Genomic DNA, 23,667 nt, shown 5'->3' on the forward strand with positions numbered 1-23,667 from the left:
AAATACAAAGTTCATGCTTCAATCTGAAACCTGTCAACCTAGTCTAAGCACAAAAATTAAAACTCCACACCAAAAAGGTACATTGAGAAATCAAACTATCTCAAATGGCTTTAAAGGGCTGGACAAGGTGGCCTCCTGAAGTCCCTTCCAATCTACATTATTCTACAAAACAGTGTCTCTCTTTGCTTGCTTGTTCTTTTAGCAGCCATTTTGGGTGCATTTCAGTTCACAAAAACAATGAACGTTCAGAATAAATGCACCACTTGTTCCTATTTACTGTACTTTAGTTGCGATAGCTGGGCAGCTCTGGTGCACAATGGAACTAGATTCCATCAATGTAAAAGCAGATTTGAAGTTTCCCTTCATGGACACACCTAATGCCCTTCACACCAAAGTAGAGATACTGGAGGCCAAGGCAAAGGCTATTCCATTGCATTGCTACCTTGCACCTATGGAGCACAAACAAACCTGAGCTGTGAAGATATCCTGCAACATCCTGAACTGCTGCTTCAAAGAAATAAGGGTATCCGTGCCTTCAGTTGGCTATGAACCCTAAGCTCTCCAATTTTTATATTTTTCTGCTCGTTTTTACGTTCACTCACCATCTACCCAATATTTCTTCTATCTTTTCAGTAGTAGTAGTAGTCATCGTATAAATGCCCTATGTTCTGTGGCCATTCTCTTCTGGCAAAACCTCAGGCCCTTACTTTCATGAAGAGGATGAAGATCAGGGACAACAGATGTGTCTGAAGTAGCATCGCAAATGTGCCCCTACTATGGGGATCTTGCACTTTAGGCAAGAATACAATAATGACCCTAAAACTCAGGTGCACATCCAACGCCCTGAGATGCCGAATCATCACTGAAGACAGCTCAACAGAAAGCACATCCTCCTGCATTCCTCTTAGGCTGCTAAACCCATTGATTTCTCACCTCAGACTCAATTCCATAGGCTCAAGTGGGTCTAGTCAAACCACTATGAGGGCTTTGTTAGACCCTTGTTAGAACTGCTTTAGCACTGCAGGGCACAGTAACAGGTTGCTGGTCATGTTGAACCTTAATCCCTTGTACTGTCCCAGAGCAATAAGTCTAGTTCCCCTCTTCTTCCACAGCTGCCCAAAGAGGGGGCCATTATTTTCTTGTCTCCCATCAGATCAAGAAAAAGGCTGGCCCTCAAAGCCTCAGATTCTGTTATCTTAACTCTTGCTGACACAACTTTTCTTGTCAACTGCAGGTTTGTGATTTGCCTAAAGCCATATGTCAGCATTTGCATTCAATGGATGGCGCAGCAGAAAGCTGAAAGCCTAGACAGTGGAGATATCAGAGGCCCATAAGGATGATAAAATTTAACTCCAAATAGCAGCTTCCACATGGGATAAATGTTTCTGCTTAGTATTTTGTAGGAGGAAGAGCGGGGTTAGTTTCTGGGACTGCATTCTGGGCAGGCAGTCTGGGGTGTGGGGTGGTGTTGACTCACGATGAAGACACCCACCTTGAAGACTGAATGACTTCAGCCTAAAGTCTAGACAAAACAAACAGTTTCTCCTAGTGACTGCAAAGGAAGAGGTGGTGGGATGATCAAGAGAGAAGTTCGTGTATCATCAAGAAAAGGAAAAGAAGGTTTCCTTTACAAGGGTGGATGTCTCACTATCCTACTAAGTCTAATCAGCCAGCTCTACCTCCTATAACCCTTATTAAATATCATCCTTCTTGCACTTCATGCAAGCAGAAGCTAACACAGGCCACCTTACATTTCCCTTCCTCCATATCTTCTTCCCTTATTCCTTCCAAATGATAGGAAGCCAGCAAATAACCAAGCTCTTTTCTCCTAAGTGGCACAGAGCTGCTGCATGTCACCTCTTATTTCTCCTCAGTGAACTGGTCAGTCCTAGCCCTACAAAGTGTCCAAAGGGCTGCAAAGCTGGCAGCTGCAGGCACACACCAAATTAGAAAGTTAAATAAAGGACACAGAAAACTCAGGGAAGGTTTGTTTGCATTGTAATGTCTGCCCAAGAGGTATGGAAGTTTGAGTACCTTTGAAGAGTGAGGGCAGAGCAGGCGGGAAGGGATGGGGTTAACCAAGACTGGGAATCTACTGTGGTTTTTTTTAAAGCATTAAATGTAGTTTGCCACACTGCAAATGATATTAGCATCTAACCACACTGAAAATGTAATGAAGTGCAATTAAGTATCCTTGACTATAAAATATAAATATTAAATATAAAACTTAAGTACTAAATATAAAACATAACTATGACAAACCTATAATGACAACAAATCTGCTCCTCTTACAGAACAGTGTTGAATGTTTTATCTGAAGAGCCCTACTTAATTCTGAGGCCTCTTAATCCATAGAGCAGCTGCTGGCCTGCCCAATCTAATAGTTTGCATTCAGCTGGGTAAACATAAAGACAGAATAATTACCCAAAATGTGTTATTATTTTCTTGCACTACAGACCCTGGATCATTTTAAAGAACCAAAAGGACTGATTATAATCAATCATTTCAGACTAGACTTTATAAAGAAATGAGCTGAAGACACAGAAGTTGCTAGCATTGTTGACAGATTATGTGAATAAATCACAACAATGGATCAAGAAACCACAAGATCAAAGGCAACCATTGAGTCAATTGTATATTCATAGATTTTTAAGACTGGAAACCATTACGGGGCTCATTGAGTCGTCTCTGTTGCATAAAGGACAGAGAAACTTGAACAACAATATTTATGTCAGGTTTATAACTCCTATTCAAACTACAGTAATGTTTATCTCAAATTTATAATCCCTACTCAAAATACAAGACACCTTTATGAAAAATATGACATAATGAAGAAATCACAACATGTGTCTTGGGTAAGTTACCACAGCTGTTTATTATGGTTGTGCTTAAAAATGCTTATTTCTACACTGAGTCTTGTTAATGCCTTGCTTTAGACTGAGGCCCGGCTCTCCATGTAATTACTTTCCTTTTTAAGATAAAATGAGTAAGTCTGAGTCTCATTGCATGGGTAATTACCCTGTTGGCTAACATACACATCACCAGAGTGGAATTTCACAAAAGCCTCTAGAAGACTAGTCAACAGAACTGAACCTACTATTCCAATATTCTTTTCATTGCTTACACATACAGCAGTACACAAAGTATATTTGTAATCTTCTGCATTGCACTGAGAGGTGTTGATAACTAGCTGAAATAATTCTTTTCAGATTCATGCCTTTAGTTGGGACTTAACACACTTAGTCCTGGAAATACAGCCCACATCTGTCTCTGTTCAAGCACCATCACAAGACCAAATGATCCACCTTAGCCCACATGGTTGATTTTTCAGGAAAACAGGGAAGTTTGCTGAAAAAGCTCAAAGTATTAACAACGCAACCATAAAAACATACGCAAAATCCCAACACTAACATTAAAACCCTTAAAGCCTTCATGGTAATGTACTTCTTTTAACTGTCACAAAAAAACAAACAAGCAAAAAAAAAACAAACCCAAAAAAAAATTAAATTGCGACCCTTAGCTCCTTTAAAAACTCTGCCTTTTGTCCCTTCAAGCTTCCCTTCTGAGTTCCAACTGCTTCTGTTCCTCAAAGTGCCAATAAAAACAATTTACAGTCCCCCCATAGTTCCCACAGCCCATCACTGCAATTCTTCATGTATTCTATTTTCTTTGTCTGGGAAAAAGATAAGCAAAAAGGCAATGTGGTACCAGAAGTTTCTTGGTCATTGATGGGTAAGTGTGATTAATGCTTGTTCTTCCTGTATATATTGAGTAGGACACTGAGAACTGGAAGAAAGGGATATACTAGTCTGATCACAGGTCCACTACACTCCCTGGCTGAGGAGCAGAAAGTCCAACTTTTCTTATTGATGTCAAACAGGTTATTTGAAAAAACTGCTTTGAGAGCAGTGGGATCACCCCTAACTCACAACCTTGGAGGTGAAGGCAAACAGTGCTGTACACTATGCCATTTATGGTGTTTGGTGGTGATAACTGGTCGTCAGCAAACCAGCTTCAGAGATTATCCATCCCACCCACAGGAAAAGCTACTTTGAATGCTGGTGGTCTAGGAGAGAAAAGAGAACAATGTCCAAGAGCAAACGCCTCCAGATTCAAACAACAGGGTGTGTGACTACGAAGACTGGTACACAGAAAAAGTGAATAAAATTAGTGTTTTGATCTGAAGTGGGAATTGGAAATAAACACCTGGACAACACTTTCTACTTAGACCAAACATCAGAAAGAAGGAGAAAAATATTATTGTTCATTCTTGCACAAAAACATCATTTGACATAATTTCTGTATAAACTCTGGAAATAGTAAAGCAGACATTTCTTTTAATAAATGTGAGTCAACTTTTCCTTTATTTTTAAAGGAAACACAGGAGATGTGATTTGTAAGTACTCCTAAGAGTGATCAGTCTAAGAGAAACTCCTGGACAAACACTGGTAGTTTCCAAACACCTGTCAGTTCTGAAAGGCATTTTCATAGGTGAGACAAAACACAAGAATCTAAACACTGAATGGAAAATATGTAAGAACACAAAATGGCTGCAAATTTCCTGCAGCTCCAAAACAGAATTCAAATGCTTTCCAATTTAACACAGTTTTCATGTGTTGCACCAAACCCTTCACCAAGCACAACCTGTATCTAACCATGGAGAGATGGCCATGATGCCCTAACTAAAAGACGACCAAAAAAAAAAATAAAATCTAATTCCTTCCCTTCAAAAAAACTCTTTTAATGAAAAGAAATTAATAAATACTGCTTTTAATGTTTAGTGTTCTAAATTACTGATTCAAACCACCTGAACCATGAAGCTGCAGTCCTCACTAAACATCAGCTTTTTGCTTGGTTCAGTGATTTGATCAGAATAGACACACTGAAGTTCAACAAATATTTAATCAGCTTGAAAATAAGATTGTTACTGAATTCCAGACATTATACAAAGTAATGTTGTCACACCATTGAAAGCAAATCTGCAAAACTAACTTTAGAGACCTAAAAACGTGGAGAAAAGACAAGTTCCTTGGCTAACCTCAACTAATATAGTGTCCATGGTTAAGCCAAAAAGATGATAGAGCCAACTCCAGATAACACAGTTTTAAATAACTCATTACTTGACAATGAAGTCTCCATGCTGCTTTAATTCCATGTAGTCAAACAAATTTGTGTTAATTCTTCCATTTCTCCACTTTAAAAATCAAAATAAGGAAAAATTAATGTGTTTTTAAGACACAATCACACCTGTATTCCAGAAACTTTCCATTAGAGAGTTAAAAAATTAAGTAGGAATGATGCTTTTTAATGCATTACGACCAGTTAGCTGTCAATACCTGTTTTGGACCAGCTGTTTGGGAAAATATTATTGTACCACAATTTGTCTTTTATGAAAATGTGACTTGAAGCTATATGAAGTAGAATGAAAACTATTATAATCAAAATTATCTATGAAATATTAAGCTTAACTGTCATACCAGACTAAGAAGCAAAACATGCACCCATTTAAATACTGTTAGATTATGTTTTATACTAAGGATTTTAACACTTGAATGCAAATCAGGTTTAGAAGGTTAACCTGCATGGAGAAATTATTTTGTTAATATGTTGATAGAAAATTGCCTTTTCTAAAAGTGCCTCTGATCCTCAAGCTAATGTAATATTTATACTGGACTTCTTTGGTAATTAGTGGGCTAAACGTCTTCTCTTACACTTTAATTTAGCTTTATACCTCCAGCTTCATTAAACATCTTGTTTCACAGCTATACTAATAGCTTTTCTCAATATTCCATTAAGCAAGGAGAAAAATATGAGGACATTTTATTAATAACTAATATCATTTACATATTAATCCTATTAATATTTGATAAATGAAGTTCAGATCACAGCCAAAACTCTATGTTTATAGTAATCAAAATGCAGCAGCCATAATTTATTTTTTTTTTCCCTCCTATCCCAGTTTGTTACTTTTACATTACAAACCATATCTGGTTTTGATCATTTCTGGTCTTTCACAGAATACAATGGTCTGCACCATTGTAGAAACTCCAATACCTGGGTTTGAAGCAAAACTGAAAAAGTAAATGGCTTCAAATAATTGGCTAATGTATATGTGATCCAAAATGGACCAACTGGTGTCTTCCTTTGATTATAAACTCTATTTTTGGCAAATTAAGGTAATTGTTGAAGAGCTACATACTTCTACCTTTGTGACAAATAATTTTCTGACAACAGAATTATAGTGCTCATGGTCAAAGGAATTGGTGATGGTCCATGGTTGCTACTTAAGATATTAGATTTATATTGCTATTGATTATTTTGTAATCTTCTTATTTTTCACCATCATTACATGACCTTCATTACATATGCACTATGTAAATCTTCTGAAAAATTAACACAATAATAGAAACACTCAAGATACATCAACTTGTCTTCCGTTGCTGTACTTCACTCTGTATTTCACTTTGTATCACTAAGTTAAACTGAGATGGCCCCAGCATATAGCAGCAGTGTAAACTGTCACCAGAAACTACTTTATTTACTTCTCCAGATGAAATTTTCTTTCAAATTCAGCTTCAGAACTCATTAACAGCCTTAGCCAGAAATTAATACAATGGAAAACTTCATATCTATGTAACTTTTTCTCAGTCATACATTGTTAATTTCTACCTGTCTAGAAACACACACACACAGAAACAAACCCAGAGATAAAAAGCTAAATAGCTTAAAACAGCTGTCCATAAACTGTTGGAAGAACCTAGATAATACAGAAGCACTTCTAGCTCACTCCTTTACTGGTCTTTCTTTTCTTTTTCTCTCTTAAAGCAATGCTTATTATTCTTCTTTCTGCCCCAGCAACACAACAAATTTTTGAAAGACTCTTAGGGAGATCATCTTCCTTCTCATCTTGCTTCCACACTTCTACTGTGAAAAAGCCTTGGCTACATGAAGCCAGTAATGTTGGAGAGCACATCAATTTTCATTGTAAAAAGTGGTAAGTGTAATTACTTCAGTGCATCACTTGTTTTTTGACCCTTACTGTTTCTGTCTCTTTAGAAGTTTAAAAGTGTTGCACATACCAGCCAAAATCTTCTCTCATTTCTCAAACCCAATGGCATCAATCTCCCTTCACCTTCTGTCCTTTCATTTTAACCACCTAACTCAAGCTTAAGTGTAGTCACCACTTGAATTTACACCAGAGAAAGAAAGAAGTCAGCCTCTCAGAGGACTTCTTTCTTTGTGGCTAGTTAGTTTGTGATCAAAGGCTCCTAAGAAATCCCAAAAAATTGGGTTGGATCAGCAGAAGATATTCAGTGCTTCAAGTCTGATAGCCACAGCATCCTGGTATAACAGAAGAATCTCCATAAATGGAGCAGCAGTGATTTTGGCTGACTCACTACAATAACCTGATTTGGAAGCTGGGTAATTTATCAGTATTAAAGGCCACATTTGCAGAAGCTCCAACCTGTAAATTTAAGACTTCATCATAACATCAGTTTTGTTGACATTTTTACTAAGCTACAATGATAATCAGTATACCAGGAATAACATTTCAGAAAATCCCCTCAGAGACCAGGAAGATTAATGAAAACTACCAAACCTACACAGAAAGATGCAAAAATATATTTCAAAATACTTCTTGAGGAATGCCAATCTTAAAAAAAAGAATAAAGCCTTACATCAAAAGGCAATCAGTAGGCTGGAGCTTTTAGCTAGTCTGAACATAAGGAGAAATGTGCAAGTACTAAGAAAATGCAGCATGTTGGTCTCAGACATAGTCCAATTTCTCTTTATAATTCCAGAGCTAAAATGCCCCTAAAGCTGAACAGATATGCCTGAAAGATGATGCACAGAATTGCCAGCAGGATTTTTTTCTACATGTTGCTAAATGTGTGCTACACAAAATTGTCATTAAGAGCTAGCTTATTACATCTTACAGGGCTACAAACCTCTTTGAATTAAATATTCATGAGTCTTCCTTGGAATACTGAATCCTGTGATATTTTATAAGAAACAATAGAAACTAGCCTTTTCAACTACATATTCTAGTATATAAATTATGAAATTATGAGTTTTAATCATATTAAATTCATCATTAGCTACTGACATTAAAATAACAAACCACATATTTCACATCCTTATTTTCAAAAGGAAACATTCATACAACATGGGAGTTAAGTCCAGCCAGTAGAACTCAGCACACACTTCACAGTGCTTTTAACTTTGCAAGCAGCAAGCTGATGTGCTCAGAGATGAAAAGCAAAGTGGGGAAAAATGCATATTGAAAAAAAAATCAGTATGTACTTTCTCTTTCAAGTCTCTGACAAGACTAATACAACTAATACAACTTAAAACTGCATTTTCAGGAGACTAATTTGGATAATGAGCAGGGAAAAATCCTCATCTAAGAAGAAAAAATATACCATGCCAAATGAGAAAATAAAAGAATCCTGCCCACTTTTTATGTGAAATTAATCCTTGTAGTTTTGACTTAGGAACAAACAAGGCAGTGTCTCTGGGTAAGAACAGGTTCAGCTGAATAGGGTAGCTCTTTGCTGAGCATTGTAAGTAAAGGTAAAAGAAATATAAGGTTGTATTTTAAGAACATTACTCAAAAAAAGTTCAGTTACTGTGAAATTAGTTGCTATCCTTCTTGGGAAGGACATTCTTCCATTAAAAACAGTGGTCCCAAAGTAAGTTGTTAATATTGCTTTGTAACCAAAGAATAGTTCCTGCCACATCAGATTTTTTTACCCTTTCTACAGAACATGACCACACAAACACCCATCAGACATGCAACAAAAAATCTCTGGTTTGAATACTGGGATTGAGCAACTGCCATGAAGAACCTGTTCCAACTTCTCTGCTGCTGGCAGGGAGCTTTCATTCTGTTACTGGCAGAAGGGTTACACTCAGACTTTTTTCTCCTTTCCCTTTTCTTAAAGTTTCTTTTTTAATTATGCAAAATGTTCAAATGTTAAGGTACTATGCTTTGAGCAGGCAAGTAGCTGAAAGGACAAAGAATTAGGGGAGGGGGTGACAATTACCATTTGCCAAAACAAATGTCATCAGGTTTAGCTGCTATTTAACAGCTTAACATTTTAACAAGGGAGAATAGAAGGAGTAGTTGAGCACAGCTTTTCCATAAACAAATGTACAATGTATTTAAAAAACAGAATTATATTTCTTAAGAAAGAGAACTGCAACTCATAGCGCCAATTCACCAGCATCCATCAAGTGAATTGAAATGTCTGATGTGTAGTCACTGGGAAATTCTGGGAGAAGAAAGCAGACAAACCTGAGCCAGTTCAGGAGAAGCTTCTTTCAAATATGATTTCTCTCCCATGCATCCTTTTTCTTAATGTCATAAAAAGAAAGACAACAGTCTTCTCCTTAACCTCTAGAACATAAAACACAACTGAGAATGCCATAGGAAAAAAATAACATCACCGATTCAAGCAAGAACCTGCAATGATGTTTAGAAGACAGCTAAAAAAATCTCTTCCAAACTGCAAGATAAAGCAAGTTTATCACTTCGATGTAAACGTTGGTAAAATGCTCAGATAACAATGAGCATGCTAGTATGAATTCTGAGCAAATAAATTAGATCTCTGTGAAGCTCAATCCTACTTGTGAAACAACTTCAATAGAATCCTTCAAAAACTTTCATAAAGCAGAGCAAGCAGTACAGAGATGACAACGAAGTGAACAAGCCCACCTGTCATCGATCCAGTGGTACTCCAGAAAGAATTAGAGTCATGTGGAACAACATCTCTCTTGACACCAAGAACAGTAAGTACCATGCTCATTTTATGAGCTGTCTTGTAAAAAAAAAACTTTTCTCTTGTACAGTACATCCTCAACAGGAGGAGAACATGACTTTTATAAACCAAATCATTCAATAACCTATTTGTTGAAATTCAATCTTAAAGCTGGGACAAAGAATATGAATCTTAGCAGATGGGGAGTCAGTGGTACCGGTTTGGGCAGAAAGATCTAGAAACTCAGTTCAAGTGGAAATCAAAAACATCTTAACAAACAGAGCTATAACAATGATTGCAGTGAAAGTTGAGGGTGACTATTAGGTGAAACACCGTTCTGCACTTACCGAAATACTAAAATAGGTGGATCAAAGTTTTAGCTGTGTTACATAGACAACACTTAGGTTATTAGGCTTTTGAGCACATTTTCTCCTCAATTTCACATGTGTATTTCTGCTTTTGAAATGTGTGAAATTGGGAAAAGCTCTGAAAAAATGGGTTTCAAAAGAGGTAGCAGCTCAGGTCCTGACAACTGTTTGTAACTGTTGTCAACAGACATATTACAGAATAATATGCTCCATGAAGGCATTACAAAGGATCTAAAGCTCTAGACACCCCCTCACAACTGGGGGTAAAAGAGAAAGACCATTAAAAACATAAAACCACTCTAGGACACTAAAACCTAATTAGAGCAGAAGAGTGGTGTACAAAGGGAACAACAGTCAGCTGTTCATTAGGAACAGAAGAAAAGCAATTTTGTCTTCAGGGTGGCACAAGAATACTTAATGGTGTTTAACTCCTTGCATCCCTCCTCCCCAGCACCCTTTATACAGGACAGAATAGGTCACACGGTGGTGTTCAGCAACCAGTATTGTTCTCTAATCCCTTCTATTCCAGCACCTGGGGATCACACCCATGTGCATTTAAGTAAATCCAATCTTGCAGAAGAGAACTGTGAGCACACGTGACTTCAGTCAGAAATGCAAGAGAGCAGTCAAAAGCTTTCTGCAGGTGACCGTGACATTGCCCCAACAGTCACTAAAGAAACTCCCCTTTATGAATAGCTGCCAATATTTTCATGTCTCCAAACCATTTCTTTCATCTTAAGAAAAAAAGAGTTTTTGTAATTTAGCTCTAAGCCAATAACTGATTCTTAAACAGTGAGCTACATCATGACTTGAATTAAAAATTTACTGTTATTCAAAATTCCCCTCCAGTACAAGGCAGTTCTCACAGTACAAAGCCATTAGCTATACAACTAAACATATTTTTTTTCTAAAACCAGCAAAACTCTACTTTACTTCTTTAATAGCTGTAGGCTTTTTTAAGCAACCAAGATGTGTACAAGCAGAGCAGTATACCCAGTTAAAATCAATATCGATTGTAGTAAAAAAATATTATCAAAAACCCCTTGCTTTCTGCATGATCAAAATTTTAATAACTTTTTTCCCCTCCATTTTTTCCTGGCCAGTCACCATTAATATTCCTAAGAAATTAATTCATATATATTTGCAGTGAGACACTGCAGAGTTTCAGAAGTAATGGAATAACACCCACCAAATCTGATAGAGGACAGAACCCTACTTCTTTTGAAGGCCTAGCAAAATATGCAAGCAAATGTCATGGAAACAGAAGCTCTCTCCATAGTAACACCATTTGTGGCACTGTAGCTAACCACTCTAAGATGCTCCAAGTTATTAGCTTAAATCCAGTTTTCATTTAGTATTTTCTCCATAACATTCCATATATCTATGAGCTGTAAAGATTAAAAATATTAATAGTTCACAAGAATGTAGTATCAAAGCCAAAGTCAAACATAAGTATAAGGGCAAACTAATTAACTGTGATAAAGCAAGTCTGAGTGACACTGTCTTTAGGGAAAAAAGCCAAGAGACTGATGGCAGTGTAAAGAATAATTATATTACAGCTCATTTCTACTACACTCTGACTCCACGCAACAATTGTCAGATGTGCAACAGCATCTCAAATTAAACACATAGAAGAAGCTACAGAGTAAGACACATAAAAGTAAAATAATTTTTTTAAAAATATAAAAATACATAATTGCACCTAAACAACCCTTGTTACCTGCTGTTATACAAAAAATTAATCTTTTATCAATCAACCCAGCAATCAAAACTCTCAAAACCAGCTGAACAAAGACTTCAACTAGCATTGTAGCTGCTCTCCATGGAGATGGACCAGCTTAGTGCACAGCAATCAGAGCCAAGGGAATGATTTTCAATGAAAAAATTTTTGACAAATTTGGAGAACTATCTGTGTGCAGTTCATGACTCTGACAAAAAAAAAAATAAAACAAAACCAAAAAAAAAAAAATAAAACAAACAAACAACCCACAACAAAACAAAACAAAAAATTCCTGATTTGTTTTGTGGCAATGCTTGTTGGCACATTTTCTGATCTGATGACCAATGCAAAGTTTCACTTCCCTGACTGTTATTAGATACAACTAGTATCTAGTACTAGTATGTAGGACATGGTACTACCTGTCCCTTCCATCCAGAAACTAAAAAGGGTCAGTAGTGCAAATGGGCACAAAAATACATTACCTCCAACATTTTTGCAAATAAAATACCATGTCTTGCAAGCATAGAAAATAGAGCTTATCCTGCAAAAATTTTTTAAAATATCAACAAAAATGATTTATCTGGTTGTTCTTGTTCATAAGCAAATTATGAAAAGTTGCACTCGTTCTTTACTGGTTCAAATACTTTAATGTAATATAAAATTTAAACCAAATCCTGTAACAATGAAAAGTATCATGACTGTATTACTGGAATACTTAAGCTGTCTGAAAATAAATTTAAAAAAAACTTAACCAGTCTTTGTACATGGTAGTCTTATGCCTTATGTATATTTTAGAGACCTGATTCTACTCAAAAATAAAGCATATTCTTCAAAAATCATGCTAGTACTAAAAAAAAAAAAAAAAAGAGCTCTGAAGGTTTCCAAAATATATCCAATATGGTTCACTGCATACATGTTTCTTTATACAGAAAAATCTGTATTGCTTCAAGCTGATACATTTTAATTATTTTGTAAATAGCAAACAAAGCAACAATGCTTTTGTCTACCAGCCTTTGTCTACTGGCCTTGGAGCCAGCTCAGTAGGAAGAGTAGGGGGAACGAACCCCAAAAGCCAAATACGAATTTGCTTTGCTTGATTCTAGTTGATGGCAAGACTGCTGCAAAAGAATATGTTGCCTAAAATCTAGGAAATACTGACCTCTACTAGTCTCTTCTCCAACTAAACTTACATTTTTCCTCACCATCACATGCATCAGATATCTTGCAGGATAGATTTTAGTAGGAATTTGAATTTCACATTTTATACTTGAAGACAAAAGGAACAACCTTGAAACTCTTATTTTGTTAACCATATAGAAAACTTCTTTTTCACCTGTTTTGAGCTCTGAGCACTATGAGCACTGGATCCTGTGATCAACTTACATTTGTTAAATAGTTGTTTCCAAAACTATTTAGAATTATCCTTTACTCTTCTGGTTCCCTTTTCTCATTACCAGAAGAACAAGCCATATTTTCCCTTAAAAATGGCAACATCAATTCACTGTCTGACAAGTCCCAAAGATACACATTTCAATTGCTCTCATAAGTTAAAAGTTCTCTCTAGAGAATCTCATGTTACTTAAAAAATGTTTTGTTTCAGTGGCTGGATGAATATACAGATGCAAAATCTCCCTGGGATTTCTAGTGCTCACTGTTTGGAAACAAGCAACCTACTGTTTGTCAGTTCAAACTTGTCAAAACTTTCAGATGGGATGTAACAAGTGCACTAACTGGTTTTTAATGAACAATTCAAACTATACAGAACATCTGCATTTTGGAAATCTGAGATAATTTCCAGATAAGATTTCTAATAATTTTCCCCTTTTGGAACAAACCAGCAGACATGTCACAATTGTACATTCACCAATTTCAGTGGAAAGCTTCTAGAGTAACGTGGAGAAAACCTGAATTTCATTTCAAAAACACAACTAGCAGCATTAAAAGAAAATAAGTTTTTGCTTTAAGAATATCTACACTAATTACATAGGAAACCTTCATCAGGTTTCTCATCTCTGACTTCTATGAACAAGGCATGAAGTCCAGCACTGCCCTTCTACCATAGTACTTAACAGACCTGTATGATACAATCACATCTTAATTATTCTCCATGCACTTGAAGACAATGAAATTTTCTTAGAAGCAATTTATAGCTTCCATATCAAGCTCAAAACTTTCATTCTTAATCATGTTAATGGACTTGGTTCACTATTTTTGTAATATCATAGGCTAGGAGAGCTGATGAAAAGAACAGCAAGTACAATTACAACTGAAACTAAAGTCACTGCCAGTCAAAAGGAGACTTAATTATTACACAGTGTACTGTTGTGCCTCTTCAGTACAGAATACTATTCCACAGGCACCTCTGAGCCTTGCAGAGTGTACTGTATCATGAACGTGATTATTTTAAATGCGCAGTCACCAATATGCACCGTTACCTTCAAAAATTTATCTAATAATACATGGCAACACCTAAGAAAAAATATTCTTGTAATTAAAAAATTCAGTTACACTTTGGTGACATTTATCATGTGTTTTCAAAATTGTTGTTTATAAGAACAGTGACCCAGTAAACACTTTAAATTATGAATAACAGTCATGTAGAATCATTCTGCTTTTAAAGTGTCTTTAAATGTTTTTGACCATCCAGACACCACAATGCAAGTGCTGATACTCCTCTAAAAGTCATCCTCACATGTGTTTCCTCACATCTGATGTATATACATCATTTTCCTGAAATGCTAGGCTAGTGATTACACTAAACAGTGGGATGGAGATCTACCTAAATATCCTGTTTATCCTGATACTATTTTTGTTTTACTGCTGTGCTCCTGCCTAATAAAGAATGTGAACATTTTATGAAGGATCTTCGTGAAAACTTGAAAGATTTGTTGGCTGTCTTTTTCTGCCATGTACAGAAAACAGAACTGGGAGAAAACAATCACAACAATTTAGTTCTTCCAGATACTTTGCTACATCTTTTCAGTTTGACAGAAAAAGTACAGAGGGTTCATAAATGAAGCACTCTGTTTATGGATATCTGTTCTGGGATCTGAAGAAAAGAGAGTGCTGGCAAAACACTTTCTACTATATTGTCCAGTTTCCAAATCATTCCCGATCTATCAGCTTCTCAGTCCTGTAGAGATTGCTGTAAATTTCAGGATGAGTCAGAACACTGTCATGAAGACAAGTGACCACTTCATTAATTTATTCAAGAGCTGAATCAGATGATTCAGTAAAGAGTTCTCACTGATTCAAATAAAAAACTCTCCTAGATTTCCCTATCCAGCTATAAAAGAGATTTTTTTTCCAAAACTGATCCACAACACATGCAAATCATGGAAACTATTTGGAATACAGACCTTCTCTTTTAAAACAGGTATGTTTTGCAGAAGCTGAACCTTTGTGTTGGTATTCCCACCTGAAATCCCATTTACACTACATACTCCTAATATATATCTATTTATTTTAGTTAGAAAATACATGTAACCATAGTTAAAAGCATGACAGGAAGTACACTCCACAAACTCCGACAGGTGGCTTTGAGACAAAGAAACCATGCAAAAAACATTTCTGAAAGCCTTTATGACTTATGATTCTACAACTTCATTATCCAAACATTTAAAACAGTAGCAGGCAGTGAAAATGGTTTTTTTCTTTCCCTAAACAACACATGCAGAGACACCACCATATTAATGTCAAGTGACAATCCCAAGGATGACTAGTACACAAAACATAGGAAATGTCTTTCCTGCTGCCACTGGCAGGCAGAATGATTAAACTGCACAACAGAAGTTCAAGAACCCATTTAGATAGCACCCATAAATTCAGTTCACTGCCTGAGAAATCAGAGAATGTCAGGCAGTACAGGTCATTAGCAAGCAAATGAGGCAACATACCAACTAGGACCAACACTCTCCTTAGGTAATCAGACTCAAGACACTTGACACATCTATTCAGGCTGACATAATAAGAAAGTCAGGTTAAACAATTCTGGCAAATAGCAAATATGTTTGCATTTCAATCTGAATGTACTAGAGGCCCGAGAGAAGAAAGTTAAACAAGAAAAACTTTTCCTACACTCCAATCTTACTATATTTAGAGCTAAAAATGATTCATAAAGGGAAAGAGGGAAATGTAGATATTTACTGGGGTGATTTATCTCAGGTTCTTGGAAAGTAACTGAAAATCATAAAAATCTGCTACGTTCAAAAATCATGATACTTGTACCTAGAAGTCTAGCAATTTAATTAAATAAGCTGTAATTAATTTAATTAGACCTTACTTACTGGTGTTTAGGTTAACATTTCTTAATTTTCTAGTTTTCGGATTTAAAAAGAAAAAGAAAGTAGAAAACAAGTCAACCCAAGTGAGCAAAGACAAACTTGAATTAGTATAAAAGTTTTACTTGTACAGTCACAGAAAACTCCTCAAAGGAATATTGTGTATTGTTAATATATTTGGGTATGTTTGCAAAGCATGTGAAAAAATTGTATATTTGAGATGGGGATAGCTACTTAAGAGATTAATTGCAAGGAACATTGTCATGGAAATTGAATATAACAACTATTCATAGGCAGAAAAGAGTTGCAAAGCTCAGTGGCATTTAAGGAGATTGACAGCAAGTTCTCTGTTAAAGGAAAACCTACAACTGCACAAGAAGTGCACACTGATATGACAACAGCATCCCTTGATAGCAACGGATTCAATCAGGAACATTCCTCTTACAGAAGTAATTACATTTAGCAAAGAGATACTCTAAAGATGAAAAGTTTTAATAATGTGGATCAACAAAAAAGACTGATGAAAATGATTCTCTCCAGGTTCTCCTTCCATCTGCTGCAAACTCTAGAGGAAAAAAAAAATCAGGCGGTCTTAGCATCTGTGTTAACAAACTGAGGTGCTGGTGTCTTCTCCCAGTGATAGGATGTGTGGGACCAGTTCGAAGTTGTGCCAGGGAGTTTTAAACTAGACATCAGGATGAATTTCTGTACTTGAGAGGATGGTAAAACATTGAACAGGTTTCTTAGAGAGGTGGTCAATGCCCCAGAGCTGTAAGTGTTTAAGAGGCATTTGGTCAATGTGCTTAATAGTATGGTTAAATTTTTGGTCAGCCCTGAAATGGTCAGGCAGTTGGGACTAGATGATCACTGTAGGTCCCTTCCAACTGAAATAAGTCTGTTCCATTCTATTCTATTCTATTCCATTGCCTCCAAATCTTACATGAATCACTACAAAAATAGAAAGCTAAATCCAGAAACATATATTAGAAGCAAAAATCTATGCTATTATATGATTCTTCCTAAGCCTTTGTATATCAGCTTTGGTACTGAGAGTACATTTGGTATATCTGAGTCTGCCTGAAGCCATTACTTACTATTGCATAAGAAATACGTAACAGTAATTGTTGCCCATCACTGATAAACAGGATGTCTGAGTTTCAGAAATAAGCCAGCAAGTGACTAGGCCTATGATTAAAAATTTACACACCATTTGGTAAAATATATACTGTGGAAGAAAAGGCTTTCCAATTATATAGGATTATTTAGGACAAACTGGCACTGCTTAATGAGACAAATCATGAAGATGTTTTATTTGGTGGTATCTTTTGGAGATATTTAATTCAGTTTTAACTTCAGTGATTTTGGATGAACTTTTACAATGACAGAAAATAACACAGCCTATTATACAATGGGAATAGCACAAATAATTAACAGGCAACCAAGCATTTCAGATCACCACTAAGTCTGCCAAGGGAAGGAAGGAAGATACAGTAATAACTCATGCAATGTTACTCAGTTATAAAAACCTGTTTGTTATTCTTTCATTTTAAAGGCTAAGCTTTGCATTAGTATTCAGTATGGGGAGCTATGTGTTAAATAATTCAGCTGTTCTTTAAAATAATATTTATCTTAGAAGAACAGAGTTCAGCAGCTGCCCTTCGTCTTTCCCTCTAAAAATCCCAACTCCACACAACTGGACTTTATTCCTCATCCAAAATAAGAGTATGGAGGAGCACCAAACAGAAATCACACAGAGCCAATGCAAAAATGTAACAGAGCTCAGGAGGCAAACACAAACCAGAAGATGTTAAATTGTGATACAAGCTTACCACAGATGCTCAAAAGCTGTCTTTAGGCCTTCCTAACTGATGGCCAGGGAGTCTTCACTTAGCTGGCTAAAGTAAGAAAAATAATTCCTACATCCTTTCCCGGAGCAAAGGAAAAGTAATAGTTTTAGTCAGCAAGAAAACTGGCTGTTAGGAGATTACTAGCATAAAAATTAGACACTCTGAGATATCTAGCAAAGGTACGATTTACAAGGTAGACATGAAAAGCAATTTCACTGATGAGTGGGCAGAGTCCAGACGGCCAATTCTGCTATCAGGAGAGGCCATTTCTGAGATTTTCATTAAAAACATACGGGCTGGTAACCTGCAAGTGCTCTAAAACAAATGTAAGAAGTTTGCTCTTTTGAACATTTCAAAAAGAGGACTGAAAGCTTCCAATCTTTACACAAGCATTCAGAATCTGTAAATAAGACATGTGGCTTTCACCTTTAAACTGACTCATTGTCTGGGGCATGATCCTAGGGTGAGATACCTGTCCCTGAAGTTTCCTGCTGCTGTTTTACTCCTACTTAGCACTTACCTTTGGGCCCTGCTCTGTCAACCAGTTACAGGTAAAGGAACCATAAAGTTAATCAGACAGAACAGAGCTGATTTAGGCATATGAGAGTTATAGTGATAGGATCTTAAATGGATAGACAATGATATAGGGAAAAGATGTGTCAGGGAGAAGCAACAGAGAAGGGAAATCAAAGGGAATGAGGAAATGGGCTGCTGGATAAAGAGAATGCATGAAGAGAAAAAGAGCAAAGGAAAAAGTACAAAGGGAAGAAGAGAAGCAATAATAAGACATTTGTCTCTTGTGATGGAGTTGTCAAGAGTATGATATGTTAATGCAGGAATTGCTTAAAAGCCACACATCACTTCAAGCTACCTACAAAGCATTCTTAAATCATAAACAAGGCAAAAACATCCATCACTTCCATTAAACATGCTCTTCTCATGATCTGTGAAAGCTTTCAGACTGAGAAGGGAGGAAATGGGAAGGAGATGGGATGCCTCAGCCACAGCCTTTCAAATGTCACTGTGAAATGAAAGCCTTTGCATACCCCAAGCAATAACCAATATAAGTAACTCAAGTGATGGATTAATTAGGAATAATAATGCTCAGTTAGTCTGATCTTGCAAAAGAAACTAACCTGCACAGGCAGGAAACAATTGCCTTACTCTTTCAACTCTTTCAACTTAATGTTGTTTCTACTGTCATCAGTCACAGTGCAAAATAGTTTCTGCTTCGGTAGAAGAACCTTGCTACTCACATAATAAGAGTTTAGATAGGAAGACTAAGAGAAGAAAACCCTCTTATATCTAACTGAAAACCCTTGATTCAGTAGTAAAACTTTTTCACAAATCCCTTTTCATTAAAGCATACCAATTTCTCAAAACTGGAATAATACAGAGGCACTTGATGCCAAATCTCTTCAAACCAAAGAGAAAAGTGAGAAAACCGAGAGCTCCTGGAGGCTAAAAGCAAATTCACAGATAATTTTGGATATTTGGAGTTTTATTGCAAATCAGAATTAAACCAAACTTCAAAACAAAATATTCCTTCTCCATTCATACTGACCCCCAGTATCAGTGTTGCCTGTAGCTAGTGGGGAATATTCATATACTCAGGTCTGGATGCCTTTGTCTAAGACCAGATAACAAGAGGAACACCTCTGAGTAAACCAGGGCAGAGGGGAAGGGAAACACAGAAAACACGTTCAAACAGTGTGAACTAATAAACTCAACATTCCTTGTATTAAAACGTTTACTTCTGTATTATGCTTCACCTATCAAAAATATGATAAGTGTGGGTAATTTTTCCCAAAGAATTTTCTGTCTATACATGTTGACATTCTGTTTACCCTCCTCTGCTGCCACTTCATCCTTCTTTGTGAATTTGCTTCAATTATTTTCTACATTTGTGTACTCCTCAAAACACACACTGGTATTCAGGATCTCCCAAAAGATGTTCTTGAATTTCCCTGATCTTCTAAAACTCAATTTCTGTCTATCCTTTCTTTCTGCAAAATCAATTATGTCAATAACTATGGTTCTTAATTTTCTTCTGGATATGCCGTGGTCTCTTCACTTGAGACAAAGGTTTTATAAAGGTCTCTAACTCTCACAATCAGGGTTCTATACCCCAATCAACAACAGAGGGTTGCTGTTTTCTTTCTGAAAAGACCTAATACATAATGCATTCAACCACAACACAAAAATTATTTCAGTTAGTATTCTCAAGGGGTCATTTATCCATTGTTTTACTGTTGCTCTTGTATTGTTGCCTATTAATTTATTCCCTCTCTATCACATAACAAAAAAAAGGCATCTATCAGCTTCATCCTTTTCAGTTAATCAGCTTTAATATTTCTTTCCCAAGTAACAGGTCTACAATAATATTTTTTACTCTAAATATATTACTTACACTTTCTCAACTATGAAAGTCATTACACTGAGAAAACTGCATATTGCTTCATCCAGGAAAATCAGTTTAATAACAGATGCAACAAACTTACATTCCATAAACTCAGGAACAATATAAAAATTTGAATGTTAAATTAAACAAATACATTAAAGATTAATAACCTTTATAAGTATTTATAAAAGAAAATTGTTTTAGTTGGGTTATAAATTTTTTAGTGTGCTAAATCAGAAAACACAAGTTCTAGAAATACAAAACATATCAGATATTGATTTCCTGTAACAGTGACTAAGAGATACATTCTTCAGTAAGTTCATTTCAACTAGAAAAGGTAATTTCAAATTTAGCTGTAGTAACTCTGCTTAGCTTAACCTCTAATTTTCAGGGAAGTGTTTTTGAGAACCCTTGATAATTGCTTTAGATTCTAACAGTATTCTAAGATATCATCAGGACTTCTTATGAAAGTGTGAACTTTTTTTACCCTAGAAGTTTTGCTTTAAATTGAAAATAGCTACGTATAATAAAAAAGGTATGTGGCCTGTGGCCTAATTGCTTAGTTAGCTAATGCAGAACTTGAAACAGAGAGGTTTATCTTATTTTCAGATGGGAGTGTGATGGTCTCTTGCTGAGATCTGCAGTACAGGAAGTAGACCAGGAAAAATCTGTTTCAACTGGAGAAGTATACACATGTACTTTCCACAAGTAACTGGAAGGGTAGAAATATCTGTCAAATTTAAAGTAATTGAAAATAATTCCTTTCTTAATTCAGTCAACACACTGGAGGGAAGAGATGCCATCCAGAAGGATCCCAACAGGCTTGAGATGGGCTGGTGCAAACAGCCAAGTTCAACAAGCACAAGTGCAAGGTCCTGCACCTGGTCAGGGCAATCCCAAGCACAAACACAGACTGGGTGGAGAATGGATCAAGACTTTCTCCCTGGGGAGAAAGATTTGGAGGTGTTTGTGTACAAAAAGCTCAACATAAGCTGTCAGGGTGCACTTTTAGCTCAGAAAGCCAATATACCCTGGACTACATCACAAGAAGTGAGGACAGAGGGCCAGGGAGGTGATTCTGCCCCTCTGTTATCATGAGACCCCCACCTGACATGCTGTGTCCAGATCTGTGACTTCCAGCATAAGAAAGACACAGAGCTATTAGAACAAGCCCAGAGAAGAGCCACTGAGGTGATCACAGGGCTGGAGCATCTCTCCCATAAAATCAGGCTGATGGAGCTGGGATGTTTAACCTGGAGAAGGAGAAGGCTCCAGGGAGACCTTTTAGCAGCCTCACAATATCCAAGATGGGCCTACAAAAACATACGGAGAGAGACTTTTGACAAGGGCATGTATTGACAGGATGAGAGAGCATGGCTTTAAATTGAAGGAGAATAGGTTTAGATCAGGTATTAGGAAGAAATTCTTTATTATGAGGGTGGTGAGGCACTGAAACAGGCTGTCAAGAGAAGCTGTGGGTTCTCATCCCTGGAAGTGTTCAAGGCCAGGCTGAACGGGGTAAAAGGTGTCCTTACCCCCTCTGGCAGGGGACTAGAATTAGATGATCTCTACATGAGAGTTTGAGTCCCTTCCAACTCAAACCATCCTGTGATTTACAAGCTAAGAAAAAAGTAAAGATGGATGATGCTACAGCAACAATCTATGCCAATATACAATACATACTGAAGTGTATCCACTATATCTGATTCAACAGGAGAAGTAATAGGATGGATGATGCCATGCTAGCTGGAGAACCACTTGCATTATTTTTTCTGGTTCTCTGCAGTACTTTTGGTAACTTCTCCCCAGGCCACTCATTTACCTTTACACTGGCAGACATGGCTCAAGAATTTACCATGCTTCAATTACACTAAAACAATATGAGTCACAAATTTTAATGAAATTTTAATATGTGAACATCCTTGAAAAAGCAAAATAATATGAGAGCTCAAATAAATGGTTGAAAGATTCATGGAATTCATGCAGTCATAGAAAATTCTTCATTATTTAGCAGAATACATCCATAGTACATACTCTAAAAAACATGAGATGATTCCTGAAAACTACCACCATTGATTAGTAAGAAATCACACATACTACAAATAGATAGCAACTAGTCAGAAACAATGCTGCAAAGTAATCCTGAGCAAAGATTAGCTAGTGGATGGATGAGTGGGAAGGGAGAGTGAGAATTTCATCTGGGACTAAAGGGAGAAAAATCCATTCTTTATGCTACTTACTCCTGTAGGCTGAAATATCAGTCCATCCACTTCATGGCTAACTTCTCTGGCGAAGTTTCCTTCCAAGAGCTGTAGAACAAAAGAGAAGGAAATCCTTTTTCCATAGAGAAATGCACATCAAAGTGAGTAGCAGTGGATTATATGCTACTACTGCAATCATTTGCCAGTAAACAGCTTATTTAATGTTAGAGCTTGGGAAATGTCAAAATCAACAAAGTAGCAGTTTCTACAAAGAATATTCCAGGCTAGAAAATCTTTTGTCCAAAAAGAAATACTTTGAAATCAAGATGATTCTATGTAATAGAAAATGAAGAAATATCAATTCTAATACAGGACACTAGAGTCATTTGTGGGCAAATTAAAAAATCCATTTGCCATTTTAATACACAAGTAGCACTTACTTTAGATTGAACTTATTTCCTGAAAATACTTCAGGGCATCATTTGAAATTCACATTTTACAGACTTCCTAACTAGGGCATAAACCAGTAACACAGCTACATGACTGTAAAACAACTCTTTGAATTAATTTGTATCTTAAATATTCTATTTTATGCTTTCAAAGACTGTGAATTCCATATGGAGGTAAATATATCCATTAAGATGAATTTATCAGAGAAAAAACATCTAATTAAACAAATCACTGAAACCAGTCAACAGTTATGATAATTGATGATATACTTCCATATTAAATCATTACTTGCCTAAGGAAAAGCAAATAACCAAGGAGAATTACAACTGACAAGTAATAGCAAAAATTAGGAAAATTACCAAAATATCTCTTTTTTAATTTCAATTTATTTTTTACTGTTGAGATGGAGAATCTGTCCTGAAGTTGTAGATACTTTTAGTAGCATTTGAAAAAACTTTGGCACAAAAGTACCACATGGTGATAAAACATAGCAAATACAGACACAGTAAATCACAGTCAGTTTTAAAATCATTTTGTCCTGGTCTGCTAATTTTGCACAATTTCCTTTCTAGAGCTCAACTTAATGATCTGCTGACCAAATTATAACTAAATTATTTAAATGAAGTCAATAAAGTATGA

General features: G+C 36.2%; 1 protein-coding gene across 7 annotated transcripts in view; it reads right to left on the bottom strand.

Moving 5' to 3' along the window:
- RNGTT (RNA guanylyltransferase and 5'-phosphatase) overlaps positions 1-23,667 on the bottom strand; it is a 213,106-nt gene that overhangs the window by 67,084 nt on the left and 122,355 nt on the right. For 5 of the 7 annotated variants that reach the window (XM_086876510.1, XM_086876509.1, XM_086876511.1 and 2 more), the window contains one exon: positions 22,618-22,686. In XM_086876510.1, the coding sequence (XP_086732636.1) occupies positions 22,618-22,686 (69 nt within the window). Of the gene's footprint in view, positions 1-20,432; positions 21,691-22,617; positions 22,687-23,667 lie in introns of those variants that run through there. The other 2 variants (XM_086876514.1, XM_086876515.1) reach the window with 1 other exon arrangement.

The sequence above is a fragment of the Cyanistes caeruleus genome, chromosome 2, assembly GCF_971803275.1.
Source record: "Cyanistes caeruleus chromosome 2, bCyaCae1.hap1.1, whole genome shotgun sequence".
Classification (NCBI taxonomy): Eukaryota; Metazoa; Chordata; class Aves; order Passeriformes; family Paridae; genus Cyanistes; species Cyanistes caeruleus.